The following is a 25142-nucleotide window of genomic DNA, read 5'->3' as shown; positions in this document are numbered from 1 at the left end:
GCTAGCAGGTGACTCTGGTAACGATTATGCTCAAATGGTACTATTTACAGGCCACTATATGTCCTAGAAAACTCTGTAAATCATAAACAATTGTAAACTCTCCATAAATCTTCACTTGATGAGGCTGGGATCATCCCATGCTAGCGGTTCCAGATATGTCATCATGTGTCGAAGTGACCAGATCCACTGGCACTCTCCATCGCTGGCAGTCCTATGCCAGCTCCTTTGCATCCTCCAAAGTGACATTGAGCCTCTGGAAATCTTCCCCAATCACATATCCAGCCATCTGATGATGGGCCTGCCACCAGGCCTCTTCCAGTCCACAGCTCTTGCATCAAATGAGAGTAAAACCCTGGTAGGATGATCCGGCAGGAGATAAAGGATATGTCTGTACCAGCACATGCAACAGATAGCTATGAGGTGAAAGGCTGTGAACTGATGCGTCATTGCTCACAGTTTTTTGTTGAAAACATGATGGTTTCATCTGATGTTCTCAATGGTTCTCAGGGTTCTTCTATAGAAGCTGTTGATCCTCCATAAATCTGCTATTATAAATCTCCCTGACTAACTTCTGCGAGAAAGACTTAAAACCTCAAATATTTAGAAAGCAAGTTTTTTGCATCATTGGTACCGATTCACAATGCTATAACATACTCTAATTCCTCAAGGACATAAGCAGCCTGATCAACTTCTGAAATAATGTGAATGAGTTTTATGAAATTCAATTTATTATCATAATAACACAGCTTAGAAATTCAAACATGTAATGACCATCATCATCATCATTTAACGTCCATTTTCCATGCTGGCATGGGTTGGACAGTTTGACAGGAGCTGGCTAGGCAGAAGACTGCACCATGCTTTGCTGTCTGTTTTGGCATGGTTTTTATGGCTGGATGCCCTTCCTAACACCAACCACTCCACAGAGTGGACTGAGTGCTTTATACATGGCACCAGCACAGGTGAGGTTAGTTTTAACATGTTTTTTTTTACAGCTGGATGCCCTTCAAAACACCAACCACTTTACAATGCAGACTGGATACATTTTACATAGCACCAGCACTTCTGAAATAATTATAAACAGAATGAGTATTAATGCCATTAAGACATTAGCTCCAGATTTGACAGCATTAAGTAAACAAGAGAGACAGAGAGGCTGTGTCTAGACAGTATAGTACAAGTCATCATCACTTCATCATTAGTTTTTATTCTTTACAGATAAGTGAACTGAGATGCATAAATATGTCCCATCTAGGAATAGAATAAAATGACTGAAACAATTATAATGTAAGACCTGAAAGTTCAATACTTTTAGTCATTCTGTCATTTTGATTTCTCACCACTATACAAGGGGTGTTCATTAAAGATTTTCCCTGACCCATTTCTGGTTATTGCAAGAAATAGAACTTGTACAGGTATAATCATACATGTCTCTACATGTCACATTGTAAATTGCAGCTTTTCACTAGTATTCGTTTGTCTTTTACGGCTGCTAAAGTGGACTAAGGTGTTATAATGGAAGCAGGTGTATGCAGATCAGTGATCAGGTTCTATTTGAAAGGTCATACACAAAAGAGACTTTCAATGAGATGAAAGACGATGCACAAACCTACAACATAGCCAAACACTGGCATCGCCAGTTCAAATGTGGTCAGACTTTAGTGGAAACTGCTCCTATTCCTGGACAACTTCATTCTGCCATTGATGATGACACCGTCCATAAAGTGGAAGCCACCATTTTGGAGGATCACCACATAACTATTCAGCAACTAAACCAAGAAGTGAAGATAAGTGTAGGGTCCATGGAGAAAAATCATTCACGACCATTTGCACATGCGGAAGTTGTCTGCATGATGGATTCCCCAGATACTCACACCTTTTCAGAAGCAGGAACTAGTCAATGGCTCCCAGGCTCAAAGAAGGCTCGTGTCCAACCAGCATGGAGTAGCGATGATGGATTTTCTGGCAAAGGGCACCATAATTAATGGGGCATATTATGCTTCTCTGCTGCAGAAGTTGCAGTACACCATCAAAGCAGAGACTTGGCACGCTGACCAAAGGAGTTCGTCTCCTCCAAGACAACACCCCAGTTCACAATGCGCATGTTGCCCAGATGAAAACACATTTCTGTGACTATGAAATCTTTCCTCATCCCCTTCACTCTCCCAACCTCGCACCATCTGACTTCCATCTCTTTCCAACCATGAAGTCTTTTTTGAAGGGGAAGCACTTTTCAGATGATGAACTTATTTCCAAGGTAAAGTCTTGGCTCTAGATGCAACATACCAACTTCTATAGATGAAGTCTTCACAGCTGCATAAAGTGATGGAAAAAGTGTATTACCATTGGTGGTGGCTATTTAGAGAAGGACTAATAATTATGCCCAAGTTTCGTTTATTTCAGTCCTTGGGAAGTGGGTCAGGGGAAATTTTTAATGAACATCCCTCATAAATGGTGGTGGTGGTGGTGGTGGTGGTGGTGGTGGTGGTGGCAGCGGTGCTGGTGCTGGTGCTGCTACTACTGCTGCTGCTGATGGCAGTGACGGCTGCAGCAGCAGTGATAGCACTGATAGTGAATCTTCCAACTGAACCAAGGAAACTAAGCTTTCCATTGGACTTTCAAACTAGCAGATTTTATCTGTTAGCTACAAAGCTGCAACTCCTAAAAGAAATGTTGCCTTTTCCCAGGGATTGAGCAGGATTTGAACTCAGAATGTATAGAGCCAGAACAGATACTATAAGGTGTTCCATCTGACGCTCTAACAAATTCTGTCAATTCACTACCCTGGATTGGCATATTTTTATCGACCACAAAAGGATAAAAGGCTAAGTTGACTTCAGCAGGATTTTGACCATAAAGCACAGAGTTGAAACAAATATTGAGAGTATTTTGTCCAACAATTCACTGAGAATTCTACAATTAGTACATTCTGATTAGTTATAGGGCACAATTGCATGGTTAAGAAGTTTGTTTTGGAACTACATGATTCCAGGTTCAGTCCCATTGTATGCCACCTTGGGTAAGTTTCTTCTACTAAAGCCCCAGGCTGATCAAAGCTTTATGAGTGATTTTGGTATGTGGAAACTGAAAGAAGTCTGTCATATATATATATATATATATATATATATATATATATATATATAGTATTAGGGAAAAGAACCAAGGTTTATGAACTCATTGATGAGTATATATTTATATATATTTTATACTGTGAAGCTTAATTTAATTTTAATTTTTAATAAATTGATTTTAATTGAGTTTTTACCTGTAATTTTGGATTTTATCCCTAATATTATTATTATTATATATATATATATATATATATATATATATATAGCATGTGCGCATGCAATTGTGTATGTGTGGTGTAATGCAAATATTTATAAGTAGGAATAGAAATACACTCACTGTCTCTCCAACACTAACAACCAAATGTTTCTCCACTTTTTCTCCACGTAAACAGAACCAACAAGGGCCAGACGGTTGTGCTGCAATAACAAATAAGAAACATTAGTGTTGTTTGTTTGTTTGTTTGTTTGTTTGTTTGATTAAACTTCATCAATGCTGTTACTTTCATACTATGAGTCAAGTGAAAGTATTGAAGCATGGTGCAACAATAATTCCATGCCTAGTTGTTCAGCAGGACAGTGAACAAAGGCATACTAACAGTGGTCCTTCAATCTTTTTATGTAATTAGGACCATACTGTCTAATGTGTTCTTCTTTTTCAAAGACAGCAAGGTATGAGAAAGATTTGACTGTCATTTCTATCAGGTTCAGCAACCAAATAAAGGCTCCCTCATTGGCTTGTTCCATAGTATGAACAGAACAGACAAGAAATTAAATCTGAATAGAAGTTCAAATCCATAATCAGTACAGTTGTATTGCAAAAAGAAGGAATATAGTGTCTAGTCAAATGTTAAGAGTTTGCAAAGAAATTCAATGTAAAATAATTATTTTGTCCTGAACTATTTTATGTTGGCATTTAAGCCAGGTCAACTTTGATCAAGCAGTCCTATGATTTAAGGTATCCCAGCTTCTAACAAGATGGGAGACTGAAAACAGGACCTTCATTGGTTCAGCATGTAGGTAAGTTATGTAGGTAAGGACAGTGACAAAGTTTGAATAATGACAAGGGTATGTTGAATACTTGTATCTTAAATTTCTTTTACTTTTTTATAATTCCATTCACAGCTTGGATGCTTTATAGAAATATTAAATCAACTCCGGTACTTGACTGGTACATTATTTTATGAATTCTGGAAAGATGAAAGGCAAATTTGGCCTCAGTAAGATTTGAACTCAGAGCATAAATGGTCATAAGTAAATACTGCAAAGCATTTTGTCTGATGGTCTAATGATTCTGCCAATCTATCATGATGACAACTTGATAATTGTTATACACAGTTATATATATATGCTATTATACTAAGTTTACGAATAGGGCAAAAAGAAAAAAATATATGTAAACGTAATAGTAGTGTAAACAATCAATCAATTTCTATAGCAAGACACCTGTTTCTGTCCCTCAAACATGCTTTAAATTTCTCAACATCTGGCATAAAGCCACCTCTCTCTCCACTATAACACCACTCAATTGAAGGGATCTGTTATGCAAGTTACTTGGTGACTTCACTAGTGCCAGTTCAACAAGAAAGCATCAGTACACTCTGTGAAGTAGTTGGTATTAAGAAGGACATCCAGCCAGAGATTCCATACCAAAGCAAACATTGGAGCTTGATGCAATCTTCTGGCTCATCAGATACTGTCAAACCATCCAATTCATGCCAGCACAGAAGACAGTATTAAAGAATGATAATCATGATGAAGATATATACCTGGTTTATGCTTTTTCTTCTGTTTGTCTTCATCATCCTTAGATCTTTTCTGTCCTTTTGCTAATGGAGCCTTCATATCAAAAAAGAATTGTTGACCTTCCTAGAAAAGAAAAAACAGTATCAAGCACTGATATCTACTTGCTATAGAACTAGACTAACCAACTGTGTTGTAGCCTCTGTAAACCACTTGACCACTGAAATTCCATTGAAAATTTCATTTTTGTATAGCAATGCAATGGAGTTGATTTGCGTTTTTCAAACATGCAGGAAGATTCAAACTCAGTATTGTAAACTAACCAACCAAGTACATTGTTTGTACTCGTGCTATTTACAGCAATGAAATAATCATTCTTAAGTAGTTAAATGACATTTATATTAATGTCTATGTAAAATAATAAGTTGCAGTACTGCAAATATACACTTGTTGACTTACAACTGTGTCTATGTACTATAATATCAATGATTATATATTATGTTAAACTACACAAGTGTCCAGATATTATATGAAATTAAACTTATGCTAACCTTCTGCTATGTTACACTATATCAATACTTATATTCTACTGTTAAAAAGATCTACAAACTACAGAAGTAGAATGGCCTACTGGTAACAAAACATTTCTCTGAACTTATTTTCTTTCTTCTGTTTTAAAAGGGAAATCTTCTCTGAAATATTACAGGATCACTTAACAACTTATGTAAGGTAATACAATATCTTTTATCTTTGTTTTCTTCTATGACATTACTGTATATATTTTTGCCTAACTGCTCACCAGCATAACTCAAAAACTTTTTGAAACATTTACATTGTTCACAGAACTTGACTTTTTTTCTTAAATACTATTTAACTATTTTATCCATTTAACACAGTTGGTAAACTCTTTGGTAATTTGGATATTTGCATGAAATTGAAACAATTGTTTTTTATATCTGAATGATAGCAATTGTAGCTCTCTCTCTCTCTCTCTCTCTCTCTCTCTCTCTCTCTCTCTCTCTCTTTCTCTCTCTCACTCACTCACTCTCTCTCTCACTCACTCCCTCCCTCCCACCTCTCTCTCAACAAAATTACAAAATAAACAACAGCAGTTAGATCTGAAAGTAAAACATTAACCACTTACATCTTTTACTCTGCTATCCTGTAACTGAGACAACTGGTAAGGACATTCAGTGGCATCTTCAGGTTGTTTTATTAATTCTATGTTGTCCATATTTATAAGAGGCTCAATGTGAAAAGCATAAAGGAACTGGAAAAAAATTATATTCAAATATTTCAAATTGTTTAAGATGATAATCGTTTAAATTTTCCAGGCTATTAATTTCATCTTTTATAATTTTGAATTTCATATAACATTTTGATCATTACTATCTGGTTATCTCCAGATACCCCATTCTTACTTTTATCTTAGCTGTATTTGACATCTAAACCTTTAAGTAACATCATAATGAGCTTATTGTATACAGTACTCAGGTGCACTACAATTCATTAGAAAAAGTTAAATGAGGAGACAGAAAGCAGTTTGGTTTTATCTAAAGGACTTTTCTATTGGAGTTAATATTTCATCAAAGAAGGCGATGAACTGCCAGAATCATTAGCACACTGGGCAAAATGCTTAGCAGCATTTCATCTGTCTTTATGTTCAGAGTTCAAATTTCACCATGGTTGACTTTGCCTTTCATCCTTTCAGATGAAATAAGTATCAGTGAAGCACTGGGGTCGATATAATCGACTTATCCTCTCCCCTGAACTTGCTGATTTTGTGTCAAAATTTGAAACTAATATCATCATCATCATCATCATCATCGTTTAACGTCCGCTTTCCATGCTAGCATGGGTTGCACGATTTGACTGAGGACTGGTGAAACCGGATGGCAACACCAGGCTCCAGTCTAATTTGGCAGAGTTTCTACAGCTGGATGCCCTTCCTAACGCCAACCACTCAGAGAGTGTAGTGGGTGCTTCTACGTGTCACCCGCACGAAAACGGCCACGCTCGAAATGGTGTCTTTTATGTGCCACCCGCACAAGCCAGTCCAGGGGCACTGGCAACGATCTCGCTCGAAAATCCTACGGGAGCCAGTCAGGCGGTACTGGCAACGGCCACGCTCAAAATGGTGCATCTCATGTGCCACCCGCACAAGAACCAGTCCAGGGGCATTGGCAACGATCTTACTTGGCTTGCCGGGTCTTCTCACGCACAGCACATTTCCAAAGGTCTCGGTCAGTAGTCATCGCCTCGGTGAGGCCCAATGTACGAAGGTCTTGCCTCACCACCTCAGCCCAGGTCTTCCTGGGCCTACCTCTTCCACGGGTTCCCTCAACTGTTAGGGTGTGGCACTTTTTCACGCAGCTATCCTCATCCATTCTCACCACATGTCCATACCAGCGCAATCGTCTCTCTTGCACACCACAACTGATGCTTCTAATGTTCAGTTTTTCTCTCAAGATACTTACACTCTGACGGGTATTCACATTGACATTACACATCCAACGGAGCATACTGGCTTCATTCCTTGCAAGCTTACGTATGTCCTCAGCAGTTACAGCCCATGTTTCACTGCCATGTAGCATGGCTGTTCGTACGCATGCGTCATACAGTCTGCCTTTTACTCTGAGTGAGAGTCCCTTTGTCGCCAGCAGGGGTAAGAGCTCTCTAAACTTTGCCCAGGCTATTCTTATTCTAGCAGCTACACTTTCAGCGCACCCACCCCCACTACTAACTTGGTCGCCCAGATAGCGAAAGCTATCGACTACCTCTAGTTTTTCACCCTGGAATGAGATAGAAGTTGTTTCCTGTTTGTTTACAGTCTTTATTGCACCTGAACATCTGCCACAAACAAAAACTAACTTGCTAGTTAACCTGCCTTTGATGTTGCTGCACCTCTTATGTGTCCATAGCTTGCACCGGGTACATCTTATAGAGTTACTACCTACTCCTTTTCTACATACTGAGCAGGGCCATCTACCTGAAGGGGTTTGTGTTTTATCTACCTTCCTACTTATTAGGATTTTGGTTTTAGCTAGGTTGACTCTAAGGCCCTTCAATTCTAGACCTTGCTTCCACACCTGAAACTTCTCCTCTAGTTCTGATAGTGACTCCGCAATTAGGGCAAGGTCATCAGCATAGAGGAGCTCCCAGGGGCAACCTGTCTTGAACTCCTCTGTGATTGCCTGGAGGACTATGATAAATAAGAGGGGGCTGAGGACGGAACCTTGGTGGACCCCTACCTCTACCCGGAATTCATTGCTGTACTCATTTCCAACCCTCACCTTACTGGCAGCATCTCTGTACATGGCTCGCACAGCTCTCACTAACCATTCTTCTATCCCAAGTTTCCTCATTGACCACCAGATAAGGGATCGGGGGACCCTGTCAAAGGCTTTCTCCATGTCAACGAAAGCCAGGTACAGAGGTTTATCCTTAGCTAGGTATTTCTCCTGCAACTGTCTCACTAGAAATAAGGCATCAGTAGTGCTTTTACCTGGCACAAACCCAAACTGCATCTCATCTAAATTGATTCGCTCCCTAATTAGTTGGGCTATGACCCTCTCTGTAACTTTCATAACCTGATCTAACAGCTTGATGCCTCTGTAATTATTTGTATCTAAAGCGTCACCTTTACCTTTGTAGCAGTTGACTATGATGCTGCTACACCAGTCATTGGGTATGACTCCTTCGTGTATCACCTGGTTCGTAATACGGGTGACTAGGCTATAGCCAACACTGCCAGATATTTTGAGCATCTCTGCAGTGATTCCTGATGGGCCGGGGGCTTTCCCGGTCTTCATACTCTTAATTGCTTTATCTACCCTGGTACTATCAACTCGGATAGCTGGTCCCTGTATTGGGTCGACATACGGCAGGCTCTCTTTCTCCCATTCATTCTCTTTATTAAGCAATCTATCGTAGTGGCATCTCCAGACCTCTTTCTTTGCATCCTCATTTAATGCAAGCGTACCATCATCCATGCGAACACATTTCTCTCCTACAACATCACTATTCTCTCTCCTACACTGTCTTGCAACACGAAATACCTCAAGTCTTTGGTCCTCACGGCGCAGAACATTGGCAAATCTTTCCTTATCTGCTTCCCCTCTGGCTAAATAAACCTGTCGCCTAGCCTCCCTTCTGGCACATTGGTACAATTCCCTGCTACCACCGTTCTTCCAGTCCTTCCAAGCCTGTTTCTTTTGTCTAATAGCCCTGTCTACCTCCTTGTTCCACCACCACGTTACTTTGGGTCGGGAGGGGACCTTACACCACCCACAAATCTGGTCGGTGGCTTTCAACAGGTTGTCCCTCAGAAATCTCCAATTGTCTTCCACGTTGTATGATGCTATATCCCCTTCTATTTCGTTAAATGCTTCAAGTAACTTGTCTCTAAGTCTCTGTCCGTTTGCAGGGTCTTTAAGCTTCCACACCCTTCTCCTCCAAGCCTGTCTAATTCTGGGCACCCATTTTGCCTTGATCCCAAAGTCGCTAACTACTAATCTGTGTTGTGGGGTACATTCTTCGCCAGGGTAGGTTTTGGCATTTATAAGCCGCCCTCTTTCCCTATTTCTGGCGAGGATGTAGTCGATTTGGCTAGAGTGTCTGCCGGAGCGGTAGGTGACTAGGTGACTGGCAGGTTTCCTGAAGTTGGTATTGCAGACCATAAGATCGGTTGCATCACAGAACTCCAGCAGTCTGGTTCCCTCCTCGTTGCGGGAACCGAAGCCATAGCCTCCATGTATGCCATGGAAGCCTCCAGCACGACGTCTGACATGACCGTTGAAGTCTCCAGCCACAAAGAGAAGGTCCCTGTCACTCGTCGACGAGGTAGTTTGCAAGAGGGTGTCATAGAATTGGTCTTTCAGACCATCTGGTAGCCCCGGTTGAGGTGCATAGGCTGAGATGACAGTAACTAATCTATGATGAAGCACTAGTCTGATCTTAAGTACTCTGTCACTTACTCTAACGACCTCGATTACCTTATCCACCCATTTCTCCGCTAGAAGTATTCCTACGCCCCCGACCCCGTCAGTGTTCCCTGCCCCATCAAAGAAATTAGTTTCCTCTTTTATCTATACCCTTTGCCTCTGCTTGTGCCACATAAAAACACTAAGTCAACTCTGCTGAGTGGCTGGTGTTAGGAAAGGCATCCAACTGTAAAAATCCTGCCAAAACAGTCACAGAAGTCAGGTACAGGCTTTGGCCTGCCCGGCTTTTGTGGTACCATCCCACCCATGCTAGCATGGAACACAGATATTAAATGATAATGATGATGATGGTACCAAACTGCCATGGAAATCCCTGTCTCACCTAACACCTGTTCCTCATGTGTCACTGACAGCTGCTACCCTCTCCAGTGATATCCAGAAGGCCTCTGATTGTATTGGTCATCTACTGACATTTCTCTTGCAAATATTACCTGTGTATGTGATGAGTTTATGGTTTCTATTGGCAACATTATTATTAGTATTTGCATTATCACATACCAATATGCGAAGGTGACATGGATATGTAGTGGTGCCTTTCAACATCAATAAGTTTTAGCAGCAGGACTCATACATCAACAGAAATAGGGTGTACATATACATATATGTATATGTATATTCACAGACACCTCAAAAGTAATTAGATGCCTAGATATATATATAGAGAGAGATAGAGAGACAGACAGACAGACAGACACACACACACACACACACACACACACACATAAATATCATACAGGCGCAGGCTTGGTTGTGAGTAGATTTGAGAAGCAGAAACTGAACGACACCTGTCATATATATATATATATATATATATATATATATATATATATATATATATATATATGTATTCATATATATTTTTATACCAAAATTAAGCAAAAATATTGTATCTGTTAACAAATGTAGCAAAATTTTCAATGGATTAGTTTTGAGCTCATATATATATATATATATATATATATATATATATATATATATATGTATATGTTTGTCCCCACCATCATCACCTGACAACCACCTCTTTAAATGTCAATTTTTTCATATTTGCATGTAGCAGCAACCATCTATGGTTCTTGTACTTCTACATAAAAATATATAATTATCATAAGATTCAACATCTCAATATTTTACCTTCAGTTTCTGTTTGTTGGAAACTTTTGCTAAACTGATGAACCTGGTACAGTGTAGGGCAGTTTCTCGGAGCACTTTGTGGTTCCTACAATCAGAAGATATTGATTTCTTACATAAGCATAAAGCCTCACAATTGAAGAAAGGGCTACAGTTGATTATATTACCCCAGTATTTGACTGGTACTTTATTTTATTAAACCCCAAAAAGATAAAAGGAAAAAATTAACCTTGGTAGAATTTGAACACACAACAGAAAGAGCCATAACTAAATACCAAAAGCATATATATATATATATATATATATATATATATATATATATATATATATATATATATATATATATAGGGAGAAAACACAAAAGAACAACAGACGAAGACAGGTGGTGTTGAAAACAAATAGATTTATATATATAAACAGAGAGAGAGAGACCCAGGAAGACATGGGATGAGGTACTGAACAATGATCTCAGAAAACTGAACCTTTCAGATGAGATAAGAAAGAACCAAGATATCTGGCACTTTGCTGTACTCAAGAAGACCCGTCCTCCACAAAAGAAGTGTTAAAGCCACACCTCCTAGTGAACACGATCAGCCTGCAAGAGTCCTGTGCTGGTACAACATAAAAAGAACTCATGCCAGTGCCACATGGTGAGCACTCATGCTAGTGCCACATAGGAGTGCTCATACTTGCTGTAAAATGGTTGGCAATAGGAATAGCATCCAGCAGTAGAAACCAAGCCAAATCAGAGTGGAACATAGTGCAGCTTCCCAGCTTACCAGCTCTGGTCAAAGAATGTGATTTCAGGCAGATGTTAAAGGATGATATTGATGATGATATATAGAAATATATATATATATATATATATATATATATATATATATATATATATATATATATATGTGTGTGTGTGTGTGTGTGTGTGTGTATATATCTTTTATCTTTCACTTGTTTCAGTTATTAGACTGTGGCCATACTGGAGCACTGCCTTGAGGAATTTTAATCTAACTAATTGACCTGAGTACTTATTTTCTTTTTAAAACAGACATTAAACAAAGGAATTGCTGGTCTTATAAGCCTTCCCAATACAAGGGAGATTACTGTTAGCCTCTGCTCCATCAACCTGTATTAAAAATATAATACATTTACAGAAACAAACTCCGGTGATGTTATGAAAAAATCAATGTAAAGCAGATTATATAACGATGAAACCATGAGGCATGTTTACTTCACACTTCCTAGTCAAAAATTAAAATAATCAACCAAATAAATAATTACCTGTATGGTAATCTTTCATGAAAAATTCCTTGCAAACCAACAAAATGATATCGTGGTTGTAATTTAAGGGCCAATTTAGAAATAAGTTGAGAACCACATTGATCTGAATTAATACCTTCCTGAAATATTTAAAAAATAGAAAATGTTTTTCATATATATATATATAATATATGTATGTGCATATATATATCATGCATGCATGAAAGCTGAACTTTAAACGATGACGATATATATATCATCATCACTGTTGTCATCGCCTTCCTGGCACGCGAAATGACATTCGAGCGAGGTCATTGCCAGTGCCGCCGGACTGGCTCCTGTGCAGGTGGCACATAAAATACACCATTTTGAGTATGGCCGTTGTCAGTACCGCTTGACTGGCCTTCATGCCAGTGGCACATAAAAGCACCCACTACACTCTCGGAGTGGTTGGCATTAGGAAGGGCATCCAGCTGTGGAAACTCTGCCAAATCAGATTGGAGCCTGGCATAGCCATCTGGTTCGCCAGTCCTCAGTCAAATCGTCCAACCCATGCTAGCATGGAAAGCGGACGTTAAACGATGATGATGATGAATATACCCACTATAGATCTAAGAAGGCTTAGTTCAAATAACGACTCAATACAGACCACAATTATGTAGACTGTATAAAATATATATATATATATATATATATATATATATATATATATATATATATATATACAGATACACATAAATATACATATATATATATATACAAGGGGTGCTGAAAAGTTCCTGGTTTTAAGGGTATCGTGAAAGGCCTAGTTGGAGCCCCAACCTTCCAAGTTTTTTTACAGGGCTTAGAAAAACTGAAGGACAGCTGCAATAATTGTGTGAATCTGAGAGGGGAATATGTTGAATAAAATCATAATTAACTGATCCTCCTCTATTTTCTTTTACCCAAAGCCAGGAACTTTTCAGCACCACCTCATATATGGGAACTTTACAAATTGAATCCTGTTTGGTTAAATTACTAGTCTGCAAATAATGCCATAAATTCAAACTTTACTACAATTATTGTGCTAAAGAGGAGATGAAAATGAAACAAGATAAGAAAGAGAATCACAAGACAGAAAAAAAAACGTCATTAGTAAGAACTTACCACATCTCCAGCATATTTTTCAACTCCTTTTGGCCATTGAGATGTAATTAATATATCAACTCCTTTGAATTGTTTGCTTGAGGATACTGAATTAATGAGATCATCAACATCATTTACAGTAAAACCATAATCAGTGTCACACTGCCTGCCACTCAGATATGCAATCTGTAATCCAGAACTAGTGGTGAATACTCCTTGTTTGCCTAAATAAATTAAAGCAAAAGTCATAAGCATTCATTGCTCAACAATCCATTTTGCATATTCTTTCCAAACCTCAGTATGCACTCTCTGTCACTTATACACCACGGAATCCAGGATAAGTTCCAGCCTAATGAGCCTGTAGGTTCATGTCAGACAGATGCGTGTATATGTGTGTGTATGCGTGCGCGTGTGTGTATATATATTGTCAGTAGTTCATATATTCGCAAAAGAAACACACTGTAAACCATTAAAGCAGTAATATATTTTTAGGAAGTTAATTGTTATAGGCATTCAGCTAGTGACCATTGGTTTCACATCTATAAAGCACTTAGCAGTGTAGGTGACTCATCACATGACAATTAACTTCCTAATACGAGAGAGAGAGAGTGAGAGACAGACAGACAACCAGAAACAGACAGACAAACAGAAACAGACAGACAACCAGAAACAGACAGACAAACAGAAACAGACAGACAACCAGAAACAGACAGACAAACAGAAACAGACAGACAACCAGAAACAGACAGACAACCAGAAACAGACAGACAAACAGAAACAGACAGACAACCAGAAACAGACAGACAAACAGAAACAGACAGACAACCAGAAACAGACAGACAACCAGAAACAGACAGACAACCAGAAACAGACAGACAACCAGAAACAGACAGACAACCAGAAACAGACAGACAACCAGAAACAGACAGACAAACAGAAACAGACAGACAAACAGAAACAGACAGACAACCAGAAACAGACAGACAGAGAGCAATGCAGGCATGGCTGTGTGGTTAAGATCACTTCCCAACCACATGGTTTTGAGCTCAGTCCCACTGTGCAATATCTTGAGCAAGTAGAAGACACTTGACCAAGTTGTCATTCAATATGACTGAACCCAAGCCCACAGTTGGGAAGCAAACTTCTCACCTGCACATGTATGTTTTCGTTTGTGTGTATGCATGTATACACATACACACGTGTGTGTGTGTGTGTGTGTGTGTGTGTGTGTGTGTGTGTGTGTGTGTGTACATATGTGTTGTATAACACTGACCCACATAACTGCTTGGCCAACAAAAGAACTTTGATGCAATTTTTTCACAAATAAACATTACTTTTATTTCACAATTGTAATGCTTTTCAGTTCTTACTGATTAACATTGTTTCTTTAACCCTTTAGCATTCAGATTGTTCTGTCAAATGTAATTCTTATTCACAGTGTTTTGAATTGATCACATATTATCTTGAAACTTTGAGATTTCAATGATGTGACTATATTTTTTAGACTAACATTGTAGGGTAGGTGTGAGAGGCTAGATCTAGCTGGTCTGAACATAAAACAGGTAGAATATCTGGGCTAGACATGGCCAGTTTAAATGCTAAAGTGTTAAAAAATACAAGAAACTCTGTATCCATTTTTTTACACCCATTATTTCTTTTTCCATTCAATTAAACAGATTAAAAATTAAACCACTTAAATTAATAAAGGATGTATGATGATTGACTATGTCTCTAAGCTGTAACATATTTATCATTAACAAAGAAGAAATATACAAACCAAGATATAGTATATTTTCATAGAGTTCACAGCCTTCTTTTTCTGGATAATATGAACAATGGGCATCTTGATTAGCTCCCAAAATAAGTACTGTTATGGGTACTGGAAATAAATATTGATATCAATATATATTTATATAATTGCAGACATTAAATTTACACACACGCACACGCCACCACCACTGTAACTACCACTACCACTACCACCACTATTTATCTCTCTTTCCAAGCATGTTTTAACTGCTCAACACCTCTCGCATATAAAACAACCTTCCTCTCTATTACATTTTCTCTCAGCTAAGGAGGTTCTTTAGTCTTGCAAATAATCTCACTAGTGCTCATGCCATGAAAGAAAATCACCCAGTGGTTGGTGTTAAGAAGGGCATCCAGCCACAGAAACTGTGCTATAACTAAAACCAAGACACAAGAGGAAGACATTGTTCAACAACCCATTAGATATTATTGAATTGTCCAACTCATGCCAGCATGGGAAGCAGACAGATGATAATGATGACTATGACATACATACACACACAAACACAATACACCCAAAACCACGCTTATAGTTTAGGAGTGAAATTTAGGATTTCTTGGTTTTCTGTGAATTGATTCTGATAAAACTTTTCCCGGCTGGTTTGCACACTATGGCAACACCATTGCTATGTTTACATTATTCTGTGTAATGTCCTTTCTTTTTTATTTCAGATTCTTTAGTTTTTGGGTGAACCATGCTAATAGCTTTTGAAGGAAAATAGCCGATCTAGACATTTCTTTTCAGAAAATGAAGGGTAATGATACATATTAAGCATACATTGAGTATATAATTAACAGAAAACTATAATAATATTATTTATGAAAGCAAAGTCAACCTCAGTGAAATTTGAACTCAGAGCTTAAAGACAGATGAAATGTTGCATGCTAACGATTCTGCCAATTTTCTGCTTTATCAATCAGCAGATAGAAGAGAGAATAAAGGAGAAAGAAAAAATTCAATGTGATAGGGGCAAGCATAAAGAAAGAAACTGATAAACAGCTACATGACAATTGTTGTTAAGGAGATTGGATAGGAAGAGAATGAGTGACATGATAGAAGACAGTGGTAAGAGACATGGTGATAGAAGCAGGAAGGAGAAACAGTATTGAAAGTGAGAGAGTGATAGTGGGGAGTGGTGAAAGTGTGATGGATGTTAACAATGATATCCAAGAGCGATGGATAACAATGAAGATGGGTGTTGGTAAGACAATGGGAGTGACAGATGTCAATAATGAATGATAAGGGAGAAAATACTGAATACTAGAATGAGGCCCCAAATCAGACTAAAGTGTGTTACACTTGCAGAGTTGACTACTTCCATGCCATAGGTATTATTTCATAAACTCAGGGTTATTCAGGTATGCCTAAGTATTAGAACACACAGAATTAACAGCCCATAGTTTTGAATTTATTAGCAAAGATATTGTTCTTGAATTAATCATAAGCAAAGCAATTACCTGAGAGCTCTCCTTTCAAAATTCGGTTCCATTCTTCATTCTCATTTCCGAAAAAATCTCCAACGCATAATAATAGCTATTTAAATCCAATACCAAAACAGAAGGAAAAAGCATGATATTTACATACAATAACACCACATAAGTTTGTTATTTACAAGTGTATGATAATTGAAAATGTAGACTTTGATAAAACTGGGAATAAAGAGGAGTACCTTTCTAATATTTTTCACTTCTTACTATTTCCTATTCACTTTTAGCAGTTAATATATATATTAATGTAATCTTGGATTTACTGAGTGAAATATAACTGCCATTTATTTCTCTAGCATTTTCAGCTAGTTAGAAATTAAAGTATGATTAAATTAACTTACAAATGTTTTGGTATAATAATGATTTCTTTAGACATGTGACAAAAAATATTATAGGGAGTGAAAATGAGACTAAATAATGTCTATGCCTTTTTCAATGATATTCATATCAAAAGTAAAATAAAACAATCATAATAGGCACAGGAGTGGTTGTGTGGTAAGTAGCTTGCTTACCAACCACATAGTTCTGGGTTCAGTCCCACTGCGTGGCACCTTGGGCAAGTGTCTTCTACTATAGCCTCAGGCCGACCAAAACCTTGTGAGTGGATTTGGTAGACAGAAACTGAAAGAAGCCCGTCATATATATATGTATATATATGTGTATGTGTGTTTGTCCCCCCAACATCGCTTGACAACTGATGTTAGTGTATTTAGGTCCCCGTAACTTAGCGGTTCGGCAAAAGAGACCAATAGATTAAGTACTAGGCTTACAAAGAATAAGCCCTGGGGTCTATTTGCTCGACTAAAGGCGGTGCTCCAGCATGGCCGCAGTCAAATGACTGAAACAAGTAAAGAGAGAGTATAATATTTGGATATCCATTCGCCAGGCAAAATGCTTAGCGGTATTTCGTCTGTCTTTACATTCTGAGTTCAATTCCGCCGAGGTCAACTTTGCCTTTCATCCTTTCGGGCCCGATAAATTAAATACCAGTTGAATACTGGGGTTGATCTAATCGACTGGCCCCCTCCCCAAAAATTTCAGACCTTGTGCCTAAAGTAGAGTTTTCTTAAGACCTTGTGCCTAGAGTAGAAAAGAATATTTGGATATCCATTATTAACTACAAACTCAAAATTTTGGTGCCTAATTACATATGCTGCAGTTTTACACTGCCAAGATTTGGAAGAGTGGAGTGTACCCTATTGCAAGTAACTTTTCAGAAGATCTCACAATCGGATAAACGAATATTATATAAAAATATGTCCTACCAAGAAACTTTATAAAAATTTAAAAAAAGGTTTGCAACAGATTTGAACACCTGACACATGACTGAGATAGTCCCATGCATTATCCAGCCAACCACTTAGCTTCTACATAAATAATACAGTAATAATAATAGACATCATGAATATCAATCAAGAAACTTGGTTTTTCAACATGTTTGTCTCTTGCTACACCTTAATAACAAGTTCTCACTCTTGAAATCTTTGACAACATATACACAAATGCAAAACAAAAAGCCTTTATCTCAGCAATTTCTTTTGTTCTATTCCTACATTGTATGGTCACTGTATCGACCAGACTATCAGATGTTATACAACACTGGTTACAAGGTGTTGCCTTGCGTTTTTGTAGCTTTCAAATGATGCTTTTCTCATCACCTTCAGTACATTCTGTTCTTTGTACAAATTTAATAAACCATGGAACTGTTCTTCTAACTGTAAATAGGTATTTAAGAAAGAGATTTATTTGACAACAGAAAGAATTCTTATTGCATCCACGGTGAGGTTTTCTAATATTTAGATTTATTTCAGTTCTGATTTATGCTGTATTATGTATAAAATAGATACTGTTTAACAAATGCCAAGCCATCAAAAGTATAAATATGCAAATTAGGCTATACGCTTAATGTACTAGCATAATTTGTAATTGCTTTATATGGCAAATGAACCAAATGATTAGGAAAGGAAGTTGGGTGTGTCTTCCCTGAGGAGCAATTAACTATGAAACAGTCCATCAGAAGATTCACTGTTTTTTGTTTTTTACACACATCAATTGTATAACAAAGAGTTTGCATTCTTATTACACCCACAGTGAGGCTTTCTAATGTTTAAATATATTTCACTTCTAATTAACAATAGTTTTGCTAGCCATGTACTCAGCTCAAATCTTTCTTTGGCAACAAGCCACTCTGGTCCATTGAGACACTTTTGGTGTCCTAGTTCAAATTACAAACATGTCAATATATTTCTCTCAGTATCAACTGGTCTATTAAACACAAATACTTACATCAAATGGGCCATTTTTTTTCTGGATGTTGGTAACTCTTGAAAATAATGTCTTAAAATTTCCTTCAGCATCTCCACAAACTAATCTGCAAAATAAAATAAAGAAAAGATTCACTCATATTTGAAATTAAATTCTGCCCATACATAAAAATGAATAAATGTTAAACAAAATGTAAGGGTAACATTCAAGCTTCAAGTTCTCTGTAAACCAATGATTGGTGCATCAGCATGGCCGCAGCTCTGAGCTGAAACTATAGCAAGAAAAAAAAACTGAGAAACTAAAGAACGGTGCAAGTGTTACACTAAAATGTCTTAGAGTATTCACTTCTGTTTTTCTACATTCAAAATCTGGCAATGTCAACAGTATCCTTCATTTTTCTAAGTTAATCCAATTAAGCACTTTTATGTATGAAAATAATTTCTAAATATAAACAGTATCATCATCATCATATAATGTTCACTTTCCATGCTTGCATGGGCTGGATAGTTTGACATGCGCCAGTAAGGTCAGGGACCACACCAGGCTCCATTGTCTGTTCTGGAATGGTTTTCTATGGCTGGATGCCCTTCCTAACGCCAACCACTTTACAGAGTATACTGGGTACTTTTTATGTGGCACCAGTACCAGTGCTTTGAACATGGCACCAACCATATTTATTCATAAAAGCATTTGAAGAGAAGAAATATATTATGGAATGAATAAGAATCATAATATTGTAATAGGGTATGTTCTCACTATAAACAATGTTGACTACTATGTGAAGAATGGTGATAGTGGAATGAGTTAATGGGAGGATGAGGAACACTATCTTCTATTTTATAGTTCATCATCATCATTTAATTAAAGGGCAAGAATTTATTTAAATTAGACTGATGTTTATGTTTACATTATATTTTCATACAGCTCAGTGTAGAAACTGAGCCCATAGTAAACTCCTTATAATTTTTATGTAATGTTCACAAATAAGATTGTTGTCAGCAGAAACTTGCAGATCTTCCTCTATAAGTACCAAACCATTAGCAATATTCTTTGCAGACAATTTAAGTGGAGTTGATTGAGTTTCCATACATCTGTATTCTCAGCTTGCTTTTGTTCTAACAGCATCAGTTTCTCTTTAGATATACTTTCTCCAAGGGAACACTAGAAACTCAACTACACTATCCTCTATGACTCCTTCAAACCTTATTTTATTTGCAATTGTCACAATAGATTTCCAAATCTGATGTAGACATTTAGCTCGTGAAAAACTTGTATAGTCATGGATACAATCTGGCCATATATTTTTACAAGCACCATTCAAAGTTGAGGGTTTCGTTCCATGACTCAGCTATGTTGTCCATAATTGTAGGTTTATGTTTCCTGTCAATTGCTTTCATAAGTTATTTGAAGCTCTCAGATAATATGCCTTGAAGTTAGCTGTCACACCTTAATCTATTGGCCGGAGCAAAACATTTGTATGATCAGGGGATATAATCTACCTTCACATTATCAGAAAGTTCATTTAAATTCACTAAGTGGTTTGTTGCATTATCTAAAAGGAGCAATGCTTTGTTGGAAATATTATATCTGGTGCTATACCTTTCTACAGCAGGGAAAAAATCTTTATAAACAACTTTCTGAACAGGCTCTTCATCATCCATACCTTTGTATTTGAAGACCAAATCACAGGTAAATTAAGCTCTGCATAACCCAAAGACTTTCCTCCCAGAACTAAATGATTTTTAGAAGCCTTAAATCTTAGTGCTGATTTTTCTTCTTAACAAATAAAAGTTCTAACAGACATGAGCCGCCAGAAAAGTGTAGTTTCATCAACAGAGTTAATGTAGTTTCTCTCTAATGTCACATATTACTCCCCATGTAGATAATGCAAGCTTTACTGCTTTGTCAATGCAGCTAATTTTTTTTCTCCTGGACTAAGCCTTTTTAAAACACCAAGTTTAATATCCAGTGTAAGCCTTTTACATTTTCCTCTCACACTACGGCCTTTAGTTCCAACTGATCGTTTTTTTCCAGACATTTTGAACTGTAGGTACATCCAATAGCAGTGATGATCAACAATTATCCATGACAAACATATAGTAAAGAAAAACACCAGAGAACTTTTGTGAAACAACAAAAAATGCTGTTTTATTCCTATAGTTGTAAGAATGGAAATGAGGTAAAAGAGTGAAGGAGAGGTGGGAGGAAGTACTGCATGATGACAGTTAGTTGAATGGTTGCCAAGCTTATGGGTATTAAAACTCTTTGTACCACTGACATGAGCCATAAAAATTCCACTCTCTTCTCACACATAGACACACACTACTGTGTTAACATACAACACATGTAGCTACAGGTAGCTATGTCATGCTGATATTATTATTGCTGTTGCCAATTATTCAAAACTTAGTGGATTTGAAGTGGTGGTGGTGACTAGCACTGTTGATGATGGTAGTCATACTATTCTTATTAATTGCATTGTTATTCCTGTTTAGTCTAAAGTCGATCCTCACTGATCAAAGATAAAAAACATTTTATTCAACTTTTAAAACACACTAAGGTACAACATTATCTCATGATCATTTTAGATGGAGTTGCTTGTTGATGTTATTGTTGTCAATCGTTAAGGACTTAGTAGGTTGGTAATGGTGGTGGTTATATTGATTTTGGTGTTGATGGCAGTTATATTGGTACTGACAATAGATAGTGGTGGTGGTGGTAAAGATTAATTTAGATAGGTAGGTAGACTGATAGACAGGTAGATAGATAAATAGACAGATAGATATAGTGATCCAAAAAAATATACACAAATATTCATGGTGAAAAATTCCATCTCACAATCCATAAGTGCTTATAGTGAAGCATATACAAATACATGCATACACACACACATATACATATATGTATCTATGTATTGTGATTATAGTTTTACAAAATATGAACTACTTTGGAGTGGGCTTTAAGCTAAGAAGAAAGCATAATTTTTAAATTCTTAAAATTTATCTCTTTCTATAAGGGTGAAATTACAGCCCACATCCCAAAACTAGTGGCCATACTTGATTTTAGTAACCTGAAATAGCTGTAATGTAGGGGAAGCCTGTACTCCCAAATGCATGTGTTCTATTCCCGAGAACACCTACAAAATTCCTACAAATTGGTATTAAAGAGATTGCCTAGTGTACAAATGCATGGCACAATATTTGTCTTCGATTTTAATCTCTGCTCTTCCCTTGGTATTTTTGTGGAAAGTTGCATTGTTGGAATCATTGAGATGTTGACTTCAGTTTATCATTGAGTGGTATGGCAGCAATTGGTAAGCACGCCTTCCATCAGTTACATACAGGGTCCTTGTACAAATGTGCTGAGCCATGACAGCTTGTAAAGGGGGGGAGGCACTTCGAGACAGGCACAAGAACACATCAAAGGCTGTGATGTTTCACTATCTCTAGTCCACGATCCTCTTATGATGCCGAAATAAACTTCCAGTTTCAAATAGTTTTCCAGTTTCATTTATGGCCGAGATTAATCGTGTGCTATGGTACATTATTTCCCATTCAGTTTATAGCCGAGATTTGAGTACTGCCGTACATTATTTTACTTTCGTTTCATTAAGCCAATCTCTTCCAAGTGGTTTTACTTTCTCAATGATAAAACGAAAAATTGCCGAAAGTTTTACCCAAACAGTTACAGTGTTTCATAATTTTATTTCAATTATAATTCCATTGGCGAAGGTAAAGAATACGCACACCCAGAGTTTAGGGTTTACGGTTAGTGTTACGCCGAAAACGGATGGTGTGCGTATTCTTTACCTCCGCCATTCCATTAACACCTAGAACACACTATAAAAATATATCTTGACTGAGTACTTGACAGATCATCCAAAGTCGGTGGGGCAGAAATCTGTAGTTATGCCGAAGTTGTTCGCTCAACATAAATTGATAAGCTTCTTTCTTCATAGCTTGGTATATTTTCTCCCCATATTTAGTATCTTTGTACTTCATATCCTGAAAGTACTCTCTCAAATCAACGAAACTTTGGCTTGACTTCTAGAATAGCAATCAAGTGCGAAGAAGAAACTCCTTTTCCTTACGTCTTCCCTTCAGTTCATTAAGTTTGTCGGACTAAAACGTGTTCACGCTACTGAATTTATTACGAAAATCGATCAAGTAAAAACAACAGTAACAGTAATCACTACTTACATTTTCAATTGTTTATTTTCCATGTCGTCTAAAAAGATATTAACAAACAATTTTAAAATGAATATAAATAATCAGTTATCTTTAAGGAATTAAGCAGAAAATAAGATGTGAATTCCAAAAGCGGGAACTATAAAACCATAACATTAAGCTCGCAGCAAATAGAATTTTTTATTCTTAGAACTAATAAAATTTTAGAATATTTTAATACATTAAAAATTTACTTTTAATTATCTATTACTTGAAATTATTTTCATAATGAGATTTAAACGTTTTTCTATTCATGATATTTTTTATGCAGAGTAATAGGTTGCTAAGCAATAGATCACAACAAATTCAAGCTCACGTTAATACGTTTCATACACTTTTATGCTCTTAATAATATAGTTGTTTTTTACAAAAATGATTGATGGCTACGGTAATATATCTTTCTGGGGATACAGTCCATGTATTAATCTTTTAGAATCAGGTAAAGCAGTCATTCTAATTTTGATTTTTCTGTTAATGTTTACTTTTAGGAACAGTACTCTGCGTCTTTTTGCTTATGTCCCTGAGGGAGTTACATGTGATAGTTTGTATAAAATATAAGTGCATAGTAATAAAAAAAATAAAAACTGCTCACTGGAAAATAGATTAGCAGAAACATAAGAGGCCATTGACAGCACTGTCCCATACAATGGTTGGTAAGGTCCTTTCGCGGAGCCGTGCGCCTTGTTTTCAAACTTTAAACAAAACTCAGACAAAAAACATTCTATTAAACGACCACAACCACTAGTGGTTTCAAAAGCAGTTAGTTGAAAAGGCATGGTTTGTGGATAATACTAAATATTTAGAAATTTCTGTTCTGCCGATAAAGCAGTAGAATCCATAAAAACATTACAATTAATGATATGACTTGCAGCAAAAAAATCCACCACTGCAATATCCCAGAGTATACAGTGTCTCTTCCTCCAAGGATACAAAGTCATACCATCTGGTCTTTTGCCATTAATCTGAGACAAACTGACTTGTATTAGAAGAGACAGAATATTGGTTCAAATGTCCATTTCATTATCTTGTTAGGAATAAAGATTTTTGACAACATAACATAGCAGTCTTGGTTGAGGACAAATGTTGCTGTAATTTAGCCCCAGGAGATATCATCTCCAGCTGGCTATATGACATGATCTGTGTCCTTATATTTTCGAACAAGGGAATTCCTTGTTCAAAAATATAAGGACACAGATCGTGTTGTATAGCCAGCTGGAGATGATATCTCCTAAGGCTGAATTACAGCAACATTTGTCCTCAACCAAGACTGCCATGTTATGTTGTCAAAAATCTTTACTCCAAAGTACTGTTACTGAATATCTCTCTTTGTGAGATTTAAAAATAGTAATTTTTTAATTATCTTGTTAGTTTCCAAATACCTCAGAAATCTTTCAGCAAGTAAGAGGCAGAAAAGTTCATGTAATCCTTAGTAATGCAGGAACCTTCATTAGTAGCCTGCAGTGGTTTCCATAGTTGTAAGGCTTAGCTTTATCTTTCACTCACTAGTATTCACACATTGTCACATGGCTATACAACATAAAACTAGGCACACAATTTCAGACACTTGAGAAAAGTGGTTATAATAGCATAGTAATGATGTGTACAACATTTACTATGTGTATACAAGTGTGGAACAGCACTAGCTGTAATATTTTGTCTCGGAGAAACTTATCAAAGAGGCATGTGCGTTAAAAAAACACAGAATTCACTCAGAATGTCATCATTGGTCAATCATCAGACATGGTGTTTCATCCTCATTTGGTCTCCTTTGTGATGAACATTCCTGGATATTCAGAGCTAAGCTGAAAACTGTTCATTCTGATATAGAAATCAGTAGACAAACCATTCACTGTCTGTGTGCTTCGTTAACAGAGAAAGAGAAGGTTTGTAGTAAAGTCAACAGTCATTTTTTTAATACTTTTTTATTGAAGTTTAGTTGAAATAAACTCCAAGCCAGCTGACTTTATATTGTTGATTCACTTCTTGATTGAGTCATTTACTTTTTCTTATTCACCTTAAAATTTCTTACT

The 25142-nt window shown here is 37.0% G+C and overlaps 2 protein-coding genes across 4 annotated transcripts in view; one reads left to right on the top strand and one right to left on the bottom strand.

Annotated features, from left to right (window-relative positions):
- Positions 1–25142, bottom strand: part of LOC106879738 (pre-mRNA splicing factor CWF19L1) — a 69086-nt gene that overhangs the window by 6808 nt on the left and 37136 nt on the right. The window contains exons 1-11 of one of the 3 annotated variants that reach the window (XM_089359867.1): positions 23705–24152; positions 23086–23113; positions 18908–18992; positions 16592–16667; positions 15102–15203; positions 13346–13548; positions 12221–12339; positions 10946–11030; positions 5956–6081; positions 4838–4937; positions 3409–3488 (exon numbers count right to left, since the gene is read on the bottom strand). In XM_089359867.1, the coding sequence (XP_089215993.1) occupies positions 3409–3488; positions 4838–4937; positions 5956–6081; positions 10946–11030; positions 12221–12339; positions 13346–13548; positions 15102–15203; positions 16592–16667; positions 18908–18992; positions 23086–23113; positions 23705–23888 (1188 nt within the window). In that variant the 5' untranslated portion in view covers positions 23889–24152. Of the gene's footprint in view, positions 1–3408; positions 3489–4837; positions 4938–5955; positions 6082–10945; positions 11031–12220; positions 12340–13345; positions 13549–15101; positions 15204–16591; positions 16668–18907; positions 18993–23085; positions 23114–23704; positions 24153–25142 lie in introns of those variants that run through there. The other 2 variants (XM_089359865.1, XM_089359866.1) reach the window with 2 other exon arrangements.
- Positions 23389–25142, top strand: part of LOC106879746 (dynein axonemal assembly factor 3) — a 32958-nt gene continuing 31204 nt past the window's right edge. Inside the window, exon 1 of the mRNA XM_014929425.3 lies at positions 23389–23551. Within this exon, the coding sequence (XP_014784911.1) occupies positions 23485–23551 (67 nt within the window). The 5' untranslated portion in view covers positions 23389–23484. The remainder of the gene's footprint in view (positions 23552–25142) is intronic.

This window comes from Octopus bimaculoides, chromosome 11 (assembly GCF_046866305.1).
Source record: "Octopus bimaculoides isolate indiv1 chromosome 11, ASM4686630v1, whole genome shotgun sequence".
Lineage (NCBI taxonomy): Eukaryota > Metazoa > Mollusca > Cephalopoda > Octopoda > Octopodidae > Octopus > Octopus bimaculoides.
This window is presented reverse-complemented; position numbering and strand designations above follow the sequence as displayed.